General features: G+C 47.4%; 1 protein-coding gene across 12 annotated transcripts in view; it reads left to right on the top strand.

Moving 5' to 3' along the window:
* Trpm3 (transient receptor potential cation channel subfamily M member 3) overlaps nucleotides 1-16,691 on the top strand; it is a 980,795-nt gene that overhangs the window by 888,248 nt on the left and 75,856 nt on the right. For 10 of the 12 annotated variants that reach the window (XM_045151751.1, XM_045151752.1, XM_004653125.2 and 7 more), the window contains 2 exons: nucleotides 3,865-4,005; nucleotides 11,695-11,823. In XM_045151751.1, coding sequence (XP_045007686.1) covers nucleotides 3,865-4,005; nucleotides 11,695-11,823 — 270 coding nt within the window. Of the gene's footprint in view, nucleotides 1-3,864; nucleotides 4,006-11,694; nucleotides 11,824-16,691 lie in introns of those variants that run through there. The other 2 variants (XR_006637700.1, XR_006637699.1) reach the window with 1 other exon arrangement.

Below are 16,691 nucleotides of genomic sequence, written 5' to 3'. Positions count from 1 at the left end.
GGAGACTCCAACTGATGCTGGGTGTCCTGGGGCATGGCATAACCTGGACATAGCATGCATCCTAGGAAGAGAGCTGGGAGCTGAATCACGGTCCTTATGGTCAGGGATCAAGGAAGGAAGCAAAGGGTGGAGGCTTGCCCTGTCTGTTTAGACCTCTGAGGAGTTTATTCTTTCAGGAAGCTACAAAAAAAAAAAAAAAAAAGTAAAAGTCTCCCTAGACCAAAAGCAAAGCCAGCTTGTCAGAGTCTAGACCCGAGTGCTACTCACTGCACACCTACCTGGCTTCCTGAGCTTATTCTCCCCCGGCAAATCCTTGGGGACAAAGAGAGAAGGAAGAACACTTTGGGGTTGGAAAGCCTTGGGTGAGGCAGCCATTGTCCTTAAAGTGGAGCATCCTTTGACCCTGATAGGGTGAGCAGCTCACCCTGGACAGGATTGCAGAACACAGTTTGTTGACATCTTCATTCCTTTCAGAGAGTTGACATTTGAGCTTCTGGCAAAGGGAGTGGGACATCCTTGGACCTTTCCAAAATGATAGATAAAATGTCAAGGTCAGCTTGTTCTGCTCACATAGCCTTCAGCAGCTTGGTCACCTCAAAGGTTCTTTCCCACTCACCCTCCCCCCACGCCTGTGTTCGGCCAGCACTATCTCAATCCTCACTGAGCAGGTGTGTCTGTATTTGACCCTGCTCAGTCCTTCTTTGCTTTGTCTTTCTTCAGACTTTTTTCATTTTTCTTTTACATGTAAATGACCCTGTTATATTCTACTTTAAGTAGTGTCAAAGTGTCTGGCTGCAAGGCAAATAAACCAACAAAATCAGCAAGTGAAGTTGCCAAGGCTGGATTTGATGAAATGGCAAGAATGCTTCACGTGAGCTCATGAACAACAAGCCCTGTGTGAGTGCACTCACCTCAGAATGTATTGAACAAAACTGAAAAAGCAGGTTGTTTTTGTTTGCCCACATGGTCAAGTACATGTAGCATCCTGTTCGTTGCCTACTAGAGCCCCAGCACAGCATATATTTTTGCTCAGAAAGTACTGTCCCTAGAGGTTGCCCCAAGCAACAACTCTCCAAGATTTTGAAGTTTCCAGCTTATCTTTGCTTTCAGCCGATTGTGTCCCCAGTTGGTATTGTATTGTCAAGCATAGAAATAAACAGACAGAAGCAAGACAATTGACATCTAAATGATAGGGCAAATATATGTCCAGAATGGCTTGAAGTCAGTGATGGATGTTAATAAAATTTTATTGGGGTCCCTTTGCTAGGAAGAGCGATTTGGCTCACCAGTGAAAATAGATGCATAAGATAGCCAGAGTGAAACCTTAGTTATCCATTTGCCCAAGGTATCTTGTCAGGGTATGCACAAAGTCATGAAAGTGGTCTCCCCCAGAAGTCCTGTTGATTAGAGACAAAATAAACCATTTGTTATTGTCACACATTTGAGTAAAGTGGTTGAGAGGCTGTCATTGAAGTTGTGGAAAGTAATATTTGCGTTTTTTAATGTTAGGTGGTTTGAAGAACTATGTAATGGCTATCTCTATGCTCCGCTTCATGACACATTGTAATGATTGCTATAATTAGACTTCTCAACTTGAGTCTCATAGGCCCACTACTGTGACTTTCCCCAAATCCTTTCAGTCAGTCCTGAGAAGTTAAAATGTTTTAGTCAGTTCCCACTTTATTAAAAATCTCATTTCCCAAGTGGAGAGATTGCTCAGTGGTTAAAGTGCTTGCGTTGAAAGCAAGAGTAGTGAGTGCAATCCCCAGCACCCACGTAAGGGCCGGGCATGCCAGCATCCTGCGCTGTGACCTCAGTGCTGCCAAGGTGGAGACCAGAGAACCCCGGGGCCGTGCCGGCCAGCCACTCTAGCCTGGTTGATGAAGCGTGACTCGGGACGATATTGCAGAAGTAACTCCAAGAAGCTGTGCTGCCATAGATTCTCTGTCATGCACACTTTTCTGGTCAGATTCCAACTATACCATGTAAGTCAAAAAGATCGTAGTTTAATTTCAGGACTAACTAGTAGTTGCTATGCACTTATTAAGTGGCAGATGCTAATTGACTTGTAGAGTGTTGCAGTTTCCTTCTCTGCTGCCATAAAGCACCTGACCAAAAGCAACTGAAGGAAGGAAAGGATTTATTTAGCTTATAGAATCAAGGGGAAACTTCACAGTGGCAGGGAAAACATGGCATGGGCACAGCAAGCAGAAAACAGCAGTAACAGGTGAGTGAAAAGCAACTCAAGTTAGGACTCATAATGCTCAAGGCCCGCCCCCAACAACACGCACAAAGACCCACCCCACTACTTACCACCAGCTAGGGACCAAGAGTGAGTTTATATGGGACATCTGATTGAAACGACTACATAGACCCACTTCATAAAGGTTCCTATGGCCCCAACTTTACATTTAAGGAAAGCAACTCTCAGAAAGGTGAAGATAACTCGCCCACAGCTCCGTCGATTCCAAGTGCCCAGGTTAGAACTCACTCACCCATCTGCTTGGGCCAAAACCTAGAAATCCTCACTATTGGGACCTCCAAGCCCTCTTTGTAACATCCTGTCACTTGCTACTAAGACAGGCGTGCATGTGCCTCTTTCAAAGGTTCTGCCAATTCTGCAATGTTAAATCATGACCATTGTCACTGCCGCTGCTGTCCTGAAGGCCATCAATGACAAGGGAATCGACTGTGCTCATGGAGGTCCATAGTAGCTTTGGGGTGAGCACCCATGCAGGTCAGGTCTGCCTGGAGTCCTTCTAGCCCCACTGGTTGCAGTGGGAGGCAGTGGTCTAAGAAGTTACCGTAAAAGTAACTGATGCCAAGAGTACTTCAGGTTTTACAAGGCCCCATGATGTGCCTAGTAGTTGAGATGATCCTAGACTAAGAAAAAAGCTCCACACACTTCAAATAATTGCCTCTTGAATACTCCTGACCTTTGGATACATGAGGGGCTCTGATCCAATCTTCCTTTTTTTCTTTTCTTTTCTTTTTATTTATTTGACAGAGACAAAGGGAGAGAGAGAAAGAGAGAGAATGGGCACATCAGGGCCTCCAGCCACTGCAAATGAACTCCAGACGCTTGTGCCCCCTTGTGCATCTAGCTAACATGGGTCCTGGGCAATCCAACCTGGGTCCTTTGGCTTTGCAGGCAAATGCCTTAACCACTAAGCCATCCCTCCAGCCCTGATCCAATCTTTCTTTGCCTGGAGTGTCACTAGCACATATGGCTTTGATCACAGGTCTAGCCTGCCTCACATACCCATGTAGAGAGAAAAATGGAAGTGGGAGTAGATTCCTGTAGCCCTGTCTTCCCAGGCAACACTTTTGCTCCTTCTCATGACTGGACGTATCGCCCTCGTCCTCCAGAGAGCCCAAGACAGGAACAAAGAGAATGGTTGAGAAGTATATCCAAGGAAGCAACCTAGTCAGAATAAATACACACTTTTTTTTTAAATTTTTTATTTATTTATTTGAGAGCAACAGACACAGAGAGAAAGACAGATAGTGGGAGAGAGAGAGAATGGGCGCGCCAGGGCTTCCAGCCTCTGCAAACGAACTCCAGACGCGTGCGCCCCCTTGTGCATCTGGCTAACGTGGGACCTGGGGAACCGAGCCTCGAACCGGGGTCCTTAGGCTTCACAGGCAAGCGCTTAACCGCTAAGCCATCTCTCCAGCCCTAAATACACACTTATACACACAGTACAAACACACACATGGAAAAGACATGCCTTTAAATCTCTACATCATGTGTTCTTGGGTTCTGTGAATCCTCAGGGCCCTTGAGCAGCCTCCGCTCCTCTATATAATGAGCCACTGAACTACGTGCTCTGACCTAATAGTCTTGGTTCTCTCTCAATGTAGGTAATGCTGGGGCGAAACAATGGGGAGTCATCCAGGAAGAAAGACGAAGAAGAAGTTCAAAGCAGGCACCGGTTGATCCCCCTGGGCAGGAAAATCTATGAATTCTACAATGCACCCATTGTGAAGTTCTGGTTCTACACGGTAAGTGTCTTTCCTAAAGATGGCTGCAGGAGCCGTCATTTGCTTCTCGTGCCCCTGTGTGCTCTTCTCTGGGCCTCACTGTAAGTGCCACAGGCGCAGGAATAAAAGCTCGGTGACCTTGCTTTTCCAGTAGCTGGGCAGGTTTGTGCACTTTGCTGGGCAGCTTGCACAGCTGGCCCTTCTCCTCTTCACAGAACATACAAGTGAGAACTGGCAAAAGTGAGAACTGATAGAAACAGACGTGTGACAAGTATGAGTTTAGGCTAGCAGGAAAATAAAATTTCAAATGTATTAATGCTAAGAAAAATCTCCCCTCGAAATAACTAAGCCATGCAAAAAAAAACCCACTTCATTTGTATTTCTACATTTTGTACAGATATGTTATTATGTGTGCCCTGTGACCATCAGAGACAGCCTGGGTAGGAATCCCATCTGCGTCCCTTGGTGTTGTGTGACACCAGACAAGTTACTTCCCATTCTCTCCACATTTACCCTCAGATGGGGTTAAAAATAGTACCAACTTAGTAGGGTTTAGTGAAGACTAAATGTGTCAAAGTATGTAAAACACTTAAAATTGTGCCTGGATGTGTAAACACCATGTCAAGTAACTATTGTTATCCTTACACTACTCACATTGCACAGCAATAATCTGTGTTGGATTTATCTGTCCACTCACCATGAACACAAGTATCATTTACTGAGCACCTACTGTTTTTAGACAATGTTCCAGGTACTTCATAAATACTGTCCCTCATCCTGACAATTCCATCATGATCACATCTGTACTGCTTTTCTAGATCCATTATGTGTCCTTCCTCTTATATCCTGCTCTCTCAGTTGTCACACCCTAAAACTGAGGTTGTCAAACCACAGCTCTTGAGCTAGACCCAGCCTACTAACCGCTATAGTGGTCTTCAAACAAAAAAATAATAATTTTTGAATTTTTGTCTTATTCATGTTGTGGTGCCATAGATTACACCCAGTGCCTCCAGTATGTTAGGCAATTGCACTGAGCTGCATTCTGGCCGGTTTACAATTTATTTTTATTTCAGAGAGAGAGAGAGAAAGAGAGGGAGAGAATGGGCATGCCAAGGCCTCTAGCCTCTGCAAATGCATTGCAGACACATGAGCTACTTTGTGCATCTGGCTTACATGGGAACTAGAGAATCAAACCAGGGTCTTTAGGCTTGGTGGGCCAGCACCTTAGCTGCTAAGCCATCTCTCAGCCCCCTGTTTTTAAATATTTTTTAAAGTTAAAATAAACTTTTAAAAAGGAATATTTTGAGTCTGGGGATATAGCTCAGTTGGAAGAATGCTTACCTAGCATGCATGAAATCCTGGGTCTAATCACCCAGCACCACATAAACCAGGCATGATGATGCATGTCTGTAATTTTAGCATTTGGGTAGAGGAAGGAGGCTCAGGAGTTCAAAGTCATCCTTGGCTACATTGGGAGTTCAGGACCAGCCTGGACTACATGAGATCCTATCTTAAAAAAATAGTTTGAGCCAGGTGTGGTGGCACAGGCCTTTAATCCCAGCACTCAGAAGGCAAAGGTAGGTGGATCCTATTGAGTTCAAGGCCACCCTGAGACTACATAGTGAATTTCAGGTCAGACTTAGCTAGAGCAAGATTCTACCTTGAAAAAAAATAGTTTGTGACACATGAAAGTTATATTAAATTCATATTTCATTGTCCATAAGAACACAAATTTGTTTAGATACAGCCTGTCTCCTTGCATGCTGCAACAATAAAGTTCATTCCAAGCCATAGAGACCTGATATACAATGCCTTAAAAAATCAGTTCTTGGGCTGGAGAGATGGCTTAGAGGTTAAGCGCTTTGCCTGTGAAGCCTAAGGACCCCGGTTCGAGGCTCGGTTCCCCAGGTCCCACGTTAGCCAGATGCACAAGGGGGCGCACGCGTCTGGAGTTCGTTTGCAGAGGCTGGAAGCCCTGGCGCGCCCATTCTCTCTCTCTCCCTCTATCTGTCTTTCTCTCTGTGTCTGTCGCTCTCAAATAAATAAATAAATAACTTAAAAAATATTTTTAAAAAATTTAAAAAAAAATCAGTTCTTATACCAGGCGTGGTGGCACACTCCTTCAATCCCAGCACTTGAGGCAGAGGTAGGAGGATCACTGTGAGTTCGAGGCCACCCTGAGACTACATAGTGAATTCCAGGTCAGCCTGGGCTAGAGTCAGACTCTACCTCAAAAAAAAAAAAAAACAAAAACATCAGTTCTATAGCCCTTTGCACAGAAGTTAGCAAACTCCTGATCTACAGCTAAAGGCAATTGCGTCAAAACTTTTCTATCACTTGAATGAATACTGACCACTCTCATCCTTCCAAGGCATATGTTTTTCTTTCTTGATCAATGTTCAATATTAAGGTAATGTTGCTGTCAGCTTTGCATTGCTGGCAGAAAACACCCAACCAACAGTAGTCTTTGGGGGTGGGAAGGGGGCTTATTTTGACTTATAGACTCAGGGGAAGCTCTATGATGGCAGGAGAAAATAACGGCATGAGCAGAGGGTGGCCGTCACCTCCTGGCCAACATCAGGTGGACAAAATAGCAGGAGAGTGTGCCAAACATCAGCAAGAGGAAGCTGGTTATAACACCCATAAGCCTACCTCTGACAATACATGGCCTCCAGAAGGCTTTAGTTCCCAAATCGCCATCAGCTGGAAACCTAGCATCCAGAACACCTAAGTTTATAGGGGACACCTGAATCAACCACCACAGGTAATTTTAGTTCTTAATTCTTTTGACCCTCATTTACTCAACCCAAGCAATTGTCAGCCAGAAATGCTTTTCCATCACAGCAACCCTGGCCAGTGGGCCTTTATTCCAAGCTAAGGCTTTGCCCATTTTGGCTTCAAATTCAAGATCCTCCTCCCTCAGCCTCTTGAAGGTTAGGGTTACAGATATGTGACGCCATACCCATGCCCAGCAACCCTTTTTAAACAGGCTGACGCTCAGGCTGTCCTCCCAGGGCTTTGATGTCATGGTTTCCTTACAGCCTGCACATCAAGATATTTCATAACTCACAAGGTGATTGTTGTAAGTGGTCAAGGTTGAGAACCACTGACCCAGAACAGAGAGTGGGGAGTTATTTTTAAAACACCATGATAGGAAGGGATTGCTTCACAGTGCTAATTCCTGGACCCACCACAGACCCAATTAAATCAAGTCTGCAAGAAGCAAGTGGGAGGGTTGTGTGTTTAACAAACTTCCCAGGTTATTCTAATGATGAGGGAAGCCTGCACCACACTGGGCCACCCACTACAACGGTGTAGCACATTTTGCCTCTGTCATAGTTGGGGCCCAGCTCTATGTTGCATGACAAGGATGAGTCTCAGCAAACACATCCACAGTGGACTCCCCAGCTGTATTATGCAGTGCTTAAACAATCCCCAGAATTCCATGTTCACATGTTGATAAAATCCAGTCTTCAAGGAAGTGAATGCAGATAAAACATGCCCAAAACTTAACAACAGATCTCATCTTTAGAGCAGCTGTCCATTTGCTTTGGGCTGTGTTCTCTGTAAGGGTTTTTCTCTCTCAGATTTCCGGAAGTGTCTCCTCCTCCTTTCTGATGTTCTAAAAGAGAGGACCAGCCTTACTCCCGGTGACCTCTTCCCCATCTTGGCAGGTTTTCTGAGGACCATGTTAGGTTCTCCTAGGTTCCAAGATCAAGGGAGGCAAGGGTCCATTTGGTTCGCAGCCCCTGTTTATGCAGAGAACTGGTTTCCAAGGTCCAGCAGGAGAAGATTCAAATTCAAGGTGTGAAGTGACACAAGGTCAGAGGGACATAGTGTGCACTTGGCTTTTCCAGTAGTGGCAAGTTCTTCCCCAGAGGCCTCACATAAGATGAACTATATAGGCTTGGACTGAAATCATTCCAAGTCTCTCTGCTTGCCTTCTGTTGTAGTCAGGTTTGCATTGCTGACAGAACTCACCTGACCAAGAGCAGCTTTGGAGTGTGGAGGGGGTGTATTTTGGCTTACAGACTCGAGGGAACACTCCATGGTGGCAGGGAAAAACAATGGCATGAGTAGAGAGTGGACATCACCTCCTAGCCAACATCAGGTAGAAAATAGAAACAGGAGAATGTGACAAACACTGGCATGGGGAAACTGGCTATTACACCCATAAGCTTTCCCCCAACAATACACTGCTTTCAGGAGGCTTTAATTTCCAATTTCCATCAACTGGGCAGACTAGCATTCAAAATACCTAAGTTTATGAGGGACACCTGAATCAAACCACCATATTCTGCCCTTGGCCCCCATAAGCTGACCACCAACCATAATGTAAAATGCAATGCATTCATCCAACTTTAAAAGTCCTCATAGTTTTATCAATCCTAATGATGTTCAAACATCCCCATAATCCAAGGTCTTTTAACTGAGACATAATACCACAAAAAAATTCCCAAAATAGCCATGATGGCACAGAATAAACATTCACACTGCAAAAGATGACACTGGGCATAGCAAAGAAATATTCAACCAATACAAAATTTAAACAGAGCAAACATCAAACTCTGTAGTTTCAAGTCCAACAACTCCAGTCAGTGACAAATTGCCAAATCCAATAATTCTAACCAACAACAAGTCTCTGGGATTCCAATTCCACCTCTCCAGCTAGGCTATTCACAGTCCTGGTAAACATCATCCGAGGCTTGCAACTTCCCTTAGCAGCCATCTCGTGGTCCTAGCATCTCCAGTGGGTTTTCACTGTTTTCCACAGTTTATCCTCATGGCCCCATGGGGTCTCCATGCAGGCATCCAGCAAACCTGCTACACACTGCCCATGGCCATTTCCAAAACACAAGACTGTGTTGCAAATTCAATGACCCTCTTTTTCCTGTATTTCTTATACTACATAATACCAGGTAGGGTGCCAATTTGTTAATCCAAGGGGGGAATAAAACAGACTTTGAAGAAGAGGACATTCATTAAACATTCAGGCTCATTCAAAAGACTGCATTTTTTTCTGTCATCCCAATGCATGTCAGCTGGTGCATCTAAATCTCTCATATAGTTGTAGTTGACCAGGCAGAAGTTTTGGCCCAAATCTTTCATTTTTTTCTGTGCCATGTACCTCTGCTCACATCAGTCTGTTTCTATGCAAAGCAACACTGCACAAATTCTTAGGACACAGGCATAACAGCAAGCCTTTCACACAAACTGCTGCTAGCCCAGTCCAAGCAAAGCTCTTTGTCACCCTCATAAGCCAAACCTCACAGTCCATAGTTCTTACTGCATTCAAGTCTTTCAACTCTGACCAGAAAAGTCCATCAAGCTGAACTTAGAGCACTGAAAGGCATGTCTTAGGCCAAGATTTCAACTCCTTCCACTTAAAAATCAACTACAAAAGGCCAAAGCCACACAGTCAGGTGTCTAGAAGCAATTTGACCCCACTGTCAGCCCCAACTATAGTGTTGCAGTCAGGTTTGCCTTGCTGGCAGATATCACCCAACCAAGAGCAGCTTGTGGGGAAAAAAAAAAAAAAAAAAAAGCTTTATTTTGGCTTACAGACTCAAAGGGAAGCTCCATCATGGCAGGGGAAAACGATGGCATGAGCAGAGGGTGGTCATCACCCCCTGGCCAACATAAGGTGAACAATAGAAACAGGAGAGTGTGCCAAACACTGACAAGGGGACACTGGCTATAATACCCATAAGCCCACCCCAACAATACACTGCCTCCAGGAGGCATTAGTTCCCAAATCTCTGTCAGTTGGGAACCTAGCATTCAGAACACCTAAATTTATGGGGGACACCTGAATCAAACCACCACACCTTCTTTCCACCAAATACACTGCACCTGGATCTAGAGGCTGGAACCAGTTAGTGGAATTACTTAACTACTAGGATGTGAAAGATCTGGAAGACTTGTGTACATGGGCCTAAATAGGATAAGAGAAAGACAATGCCTTGCAGTGTTTATGATAAAATGATAAAACTAAGGCAGTTAAGATCCATTTCACCTCAAGGCAACAGAATTTAATCGAACATAGAAGGAAGCAAGAAGCACTTCAAGACAGAAGGGAGGGCAGTATATTGCAGAGTTGTGACCCCGATTTCCTTTGTTTGCATACTGTAAAATGTAGTGCACACAAGGACTGCAGGCTGGATTGCCAGTGTGTTGTGATGGTAACCTGAAACCATGGGAGCCAGGTCACATTTTGGATTAATTTTTAAACAGTGTCATAAAACTCTTCCGTGAGAAAGCATCATGATTCCATTCTGAATGATATTGAAGACATAGGAGCCTAGGCATGTATTACTACAACAGTCAGGGTGAGAGTAGTGTTGGGAGTGTGGTGCAGTCAGGTTCTCATTACTGGCAGAAATCACCCGACCAAGAGCAGCTTGTGGGGCGAAAAAGGGAGTTATTCTGGCTTACAGGCTGGAGGGGAAGCTCCATGATGGCAGGGAAAATGATGGCATGAGCAGAAGGTTGACATCACCTCCTGGCCAACATCACACTCCCGGACAACAGCCACAGGAGCGTGCCAAGTACTGGAGAGGGGGAACTACTATAATACCCATAAGCCTGTCCCCAACAATGCTCTGCCTCCAGGAGGTGTTAATTCCAAAATCCACATCAGCTGGGAACCTAGCATTCAGAACACAGAAGTTTATGGGGGTCACCTGAATCAAACCACCACAGGGCGCAAATTCAATCACCCAGGTGGATAGTGAGCTCAGCTGATCACTTCCCAACAGTAGCATAACTTACTCTTGGTCATGATCTCACTATTTCCATGTGCGACATCACTTTCCTCTCACACAGCCTGACGCTTTCAGAGATGAATCCAGGCAGAGGAGGGCAGGGCTTCAGTGGTAGAGTAGTTGTACAAGGCACAGGATCCCCAACACCAAAGAAAAAGAAAAAATAGGTGCTACGTCTGCTGTGTCTGCTGACGGATTATCAGTGTAATAGGCATCAGAGACGCCTTTCCCTTTGCTTTACATTAAGAATCTATTCACTGATAAAAGGGAAGCAAAGGAACCCCATTAGTAGATAAGGCAACACTTCCCCAGTCCTCCAACATAGCTCTGTAGCTCCCAGTCAAGCAGCAGTTTCCTCCACTTCTAGATGCCTTTACAGCCCCAAATCACCAGTGGCTTTGGAGGTCTCAAAGCCTCAACCCTCTTGTGAACTCTTTGGGGGTGATTTGTCACATTACCCCCAAAGAGTGCAGGAGACCTGAACAAGTTCACTCTGAGTGCCTGCTCACAGCCCCTGAGGCCAGTGAGTATTTGCTTATGGTCATTTAATTTGCCTGGTATCCATCAGGTAAAAACATACTATGCTGCCCTAGCATGCAAGCTGAATGTGAGGCCCGGAGTGGCCCTGACAGGCCAGTTTCCTTTGTTTAGCAAGGAAGACAAGAAATGGGAGATTGCCAGGTAATATGCATGATGACACACATGTGCAAGCAACATACTAGGAATCCAGAGACATATGTAAGTGTCAACACAGAGACTGCATGTTAAATTATTTAAACTCTCATGGCCTTTTAAAAACTCCTGGTTCATCTAAAACTTCCGAGCTTGTCTTGTCATGAATTCCCTGTCCTGCTTGCTGATCTTACTCTGTCCTGCCTTGCGATGGCCTTGTGAGCCTGGGCTCCGTGGCCTCCACAGCCAACGTTCTGTATGTATTTCCTTGTAGCTGGCGTACATTGGATACCTGATGCTCTTCAACTACATCGTGTTAGTGAAGATGGAGCGCTGGCCTTCCACTCAGGAGTGGATCGTCATTTCCTACATCTTCACCCTGGGAATAGAAAAGATGAGAGAGGTAACTACTTTGTAAAGAAAGCTTGGGAGGAAGATGGTGGTTCATTGTATCTGTGGACAGGGGGTAGAAAAGGATTTGGGGGATTGAAATAAGCCCAAAACTATTTTCCCTAATGCTTCTGAGGGCTGTGGCTATCCTCTGCACCAAACCTAGAGAGGGGTCCCAGGATGATTTACTCTATTTCTTCTCACATACCTTTTGCCTCAAGACACCCTCCAGTTGTCTTTAACACCATTTACACCTCTATTTTCTCATCCCTATAAACATGGTTTCTAGATTTTGCAATTTTTAACTCTATTTCCAACCTTTGAATCTCTTTGGACACAGTCCACCAGTACTGAGAGCATTTCTCCACATGTGTTCCAGCAACCCTAGGAAAAACTCTGCTTGAATTCATTTCCTCAGTTTATTCTCTGGTTGATTCCACCTCGACCTTTCTCACACATGTGCTGGGCGTCAGCCATTCCTCCGCCAGTGTATGGGTCACAGCTCTGTTCCTTTGGGTTGGGTATGTGGTAGTTCATCTACCCCCTCATCCATATAGCTTAAAAGGAGATACTGAAATACCACCCCTATACAATTAGATTGAAATCAAAGCTAACCTTCCAGACAGGGGATATCATTAGTGGTTAAAAAAAAAAAAAGTAAAGAAAAAGAAATGAGGGGCTGGGGGGGGTGGCTTAGCAGTTAAGGTGCTTATTGGCAAAGCCAAAGAACCCAGATTTGATTCCCCAAGACCCATATGAACCAAATGCACAAGGTGTCGTATGTGTCTGGAGTTCATTCACAGCAGCTGGAGGCCCTGGCATTCCCATTCCTTTTCTCTCTCTTTCACTCTCTCTGCCTTTTTCTCTCTGTCAAAATAAACAAATAAATAAATAAAAAAGAAAACATGGAGGAAACTTAAGTGTGTTACTAAGTGAAAAAGCCAGTCTGAAAAGTTTACATTCTATATGATTCCAAGGGTAGGATACTTCTGGAAAGACCAAAAGAATGAAGACAGAAGAATCAGTGGTGGTCAGGGGCAGGAGGATAGGATGGAAAGGTGAATCACAGGCGCTGTTGGAAGCATAAAAGTATGTTGTATGTCTGGGTATGGTGGTATATGCCTTTAATCCCAGCTCTGGAGAGGCAGAGAATCACTATGAGTTCAAGACCAGCCTGGAACTACAGAATGAGTTCAGGTTCGCCTGGGCTAGAATGAAACCAACCCTGCCTTGAAAGAGCAAAAATGAAACCAAAGCCGGGCATGGTGGCACACGCCTTTAATCCCAGCACTCGGGAAGCAGAGGTAGGAGTATCATCGTGAGTTTGAGACCATCCTGAGACTACATAGTGAATTCCAGGTCAGCCTGAACTACAGTGAGACCCTATCTCATAAAAAAAAAAAAGAAAAAGAAACAACAAAAAAAAACCAGTATTGTATGATTCTGCAATGACAGAGCCATACCCTTCTAAATTTTCCTAAACATATAATATACAATGTACAACAACTAATGGTGAGTCCTATGGAGGGATGAAGACTCTCCTAAGGACCCTGGTTCGATTCCCCAGAACCCATGTAAACCAGATGCACAGGTGGCACAGAACATGAGTTTGCAGCAGCTGGAGGCCCCTCTTTGCCTCTTTCTATTAGAAAAATAAAATAAAATAAATTTTTTAAAAATTGGCTTTTTTTTTTTGAGGTAGGGTCTCACTGTAGCCCAGGCTGACCTGGAATTCACTATGTAGTCTCAGGGCGGCCTCGAACTCATGGCGATCCTCCTACCTCTGCCTCCCTACTGCTGGGATTAAAGGTGTGAGCCACCACGTCCGGCTAAACTATTAAAAAAAAAAAAGAGAGAGAGAGAGAGAGAGAGAAGTACACTAGTCAGATGGAATCTGTTGGTTATGGGAGGGACTGGACTGGGCATGTGTAGGAACAACAGATCCAGGGGAAGTCTTTGCACCTTCTTGCAAACTTCGTTGTTGCAAACCTAGAACTCTAAAGTATAAAGCAGCTAGGCAAAAAAAAAAAAAAAAAAAAAGTTCCTTAGAGATGTGATGAAGAAACATTCCACAAGAGGGCGCCGCAGCCTTGCTCAGTGCTCTCCACCAACGCTTACTGCACCCGAGGAAGCCAGCAGGAAGGCTGGCTGGCGAGAAGCGACTCCTCTGCATGTTCTCTCAACTGCAGTGGGTGGGAGGGCCCTTGGGTGGGAGGGCCCCTTCCTGCAGCATAGGCTCCTGTCACGTCTGGTGCAACTTAGTTGCTGTACTACAGTGGGTGGGCGCCATAGAAAAAGTACTCCTACAACCCACCTTAACCTTCATCACTCAGACAGGATCAAAGATCTTTGCCTTGAGTTTCAACTCCGGAATGTTCCCCTCCAGAATAAAAAATAAAAATAAAGCTACCGAATCGAATAGGCACTGTTGTCCTGAGATATAAATGATAAACTAAGAAATACTGTCATGTGCATTCGGAGCCCTTCTCTTGGACCTTACCCACTGTTTGGGAGCTATTTTGACTCTAGCTACCATTTCCCAATCCTGACAGTCCACGAGCTCCGTTTGGTAAGACACTGGGTTAAATTGAAAACCAGTCAGTGGAATGCCTTGTGTGGGTCCAGTCAGTTGTCGCATGGACAGTCTTCCCTCCACAGCACCTTCTGCTTCTTGACCAAGGCTGTGGGTTCCCCATATTAATGAGGCTGAATGGGACTTTGGGGCTCCCTGAGAACCGAGCCTGGTCGCCGAGGGACCCTGCGGCAGAGCCATGCCAGCTGGCCGGTGCTCAGAAGACAAGGCCCGGACGCATATTCTTCCCCCACAGGCATAAGAGGCGGAGGCTGGAGGCGGCCCAGGGACCGGGCTGGAAGGAGACGGAGCAGTCGGTCCTCCTGGAGGGTTCTGGCACAGGCTCTAGGTGGGGCCCGCTGCCCGCAACCTCCAGGCCTCGCTATCCTTTTCTCCAGGGGCAGCTCGTCACAGCAGCAGGGCGGGCTTCCCAGAGGCAGGAGGGGTCAGGCCCAGGCCAGGAAGAGACGGTGACCGATGGCTGTCCTTCTGACCTTCCTCACCCCATGTCCCCGCCTGAGCTCTGTTCGAAGACTAACTTACAGAGTGAAGACCCGCCCTCAGTGATGGAGGGGTGGAGACCCGCCCTCAGTGATGGAGGGGTGGAGACCCGCCCTCAGTGATGGAGGGGTGGAGACCCGCCCTCAGTGATGGAGGGGTGGAGACCCGCCCTCGGTGATGGAGGGGTGAAGACCCGCCCTCGGTGATGGAGGGGTGGAGACCCGCCCTCAGTGATGGAGGAGTGGAGACCCGCCCTCAGTGATGGAGGGGTGGAGACCCGCCCTCAGTGATGGAGTGAAGACCCGCCCTCAGTGATGGAGGGGTGGAGACCCGCCCTCAGTTATGGAGTGAAGACCCGCCCTCAGTGATGGAGGGGTGGAGACCCGCCCTCAGTGATGGAGGGGTGGAGACCCGCCCTCAGTGATGGAGGGGTGGAGACCCGCCCTCAGTGATGGAGGGGTGGAGACCCGCCCTCAGTGATGGAGTGAAGACCCGTCCTCAGTGATGGAGGGGTGGAGACCCGCCCTCAGTTATGGAGTGAAGACCCGCCCTCAGTGATGGAGGGGTGGAGACCCGCCCTCAGTGATGGAGGGGTGGAGACCTGCCCTCAGTGATGGAGGGGTGAAGACCCGCCCTCAGTGATGGAGGGGTGGAGACCCGCCCTCAGTGATGGAGGGGTGGAGACCCGCCCTCAGTTATGGAGTGAAGACCCGCCCTCAGTGATGGAGGGGTGGAGACCCGCCCTCGGTGATGGAGGGGTGAAGACCCGCCCTCGGTGATGGAGGGGTGGAGACCCGCCCTCAGTGATGGAGGGGTGAAGACCCGCCCTCAGTGATGGAGGGGTGGAGACCCGCCCTCGGTGATGGAGGGGTGAAGACCCGCCCTCGGTGATGGAGGGGTGGAGACCCGCCCTCGGTGATGGAGGGGTGGAGACCCGCCCTCGGTGATGGAGGGGTGGAGACCCGCCCTCAGTGATGGAGTGAAGACCCGCCCTCAGTGATGGAGGGGTGGAGACCCGCCCTCGGTGATGGAGGGGTGAAGACCCGCCCTCAGTGATGGAGGGGTGGAGACCCGCCCTCAGTGATGGAGGGGTGAAGACCCGCCCTCAGTGATGGAGGGGTGGAGACCCGCCCTCAGTGATGGAGGGGTGGAGACCCGCCCTCAGTGATGGAGGGGTGGAGACCCGTCCTCAGTGATGGAGGGGTGAAGACGCGCCCTCAGTGATGGAGGGGTGGAGACCCGCCCTCAGTGATGGAGGGGTGAAGACGCGCCCTCAGTGATGGAGGGGTGGAGACCCGCCCTCAGTGATGGAGGGGTGGAGACCCGCCCTCAGTGATGGAGGGGTGGAGACCCGCCCTCAGTGATGGAGGGGTGGAGACCTGCCCTCAGTGATGGAGGGGTGAAGACGCGCCCTCAGTGATGGAGGGGTGAAGACCCGCCTTCAGTTATGGAGGGGTGGAGACCCGCCCTCAGTTTTGGAGGGGTGAAGACCCGCCCCTCATACTAGGCCTTGATCCTCCTCACAGCTGGCAGGCAGGCCTGCTCACCATCCTGGAATGGTGGAAAAGTTCGCACACTTCCAAGCATAGCATACCCAAGGAAGGCTGTGGTTATGTGCTGCCCTCCCATTCCAGTTGCCACAGACTTCTGTCTGTTTTCACCCCAGCCAGACATGGTAATCCCTTAATAGGGAGGCACTGTTTACAGTGTGCCTTAGGAGACGTTATCTCATCCGGGTTCTCCTCCCACAAGTCTGTGATGTCAGTGGGGGCTGTGATGACATCCCCACTTTATAAATCTGGGAATCA

This window comes from Jaculus jaculus, chromosome 1 (assembly GCF_020740685.1).
Source record: "Jaculus jaculus isolate mJacJac1 chromosome 1, mJacJac1.mat.Y.cur, whole genome shotgun sequence".
Classification (NCBI taxonomy): Eukaryota; Metazoa; Chordata; class Mammalia; order Rodentia; family Dipodidae; genus Jaculus; species Jaculus jaculus.
The sequence above is the reverse complement of the archived record's forward strand: the minus strand, read 5'-3'. Positions and strand labels throughout refer to the sequence as shown.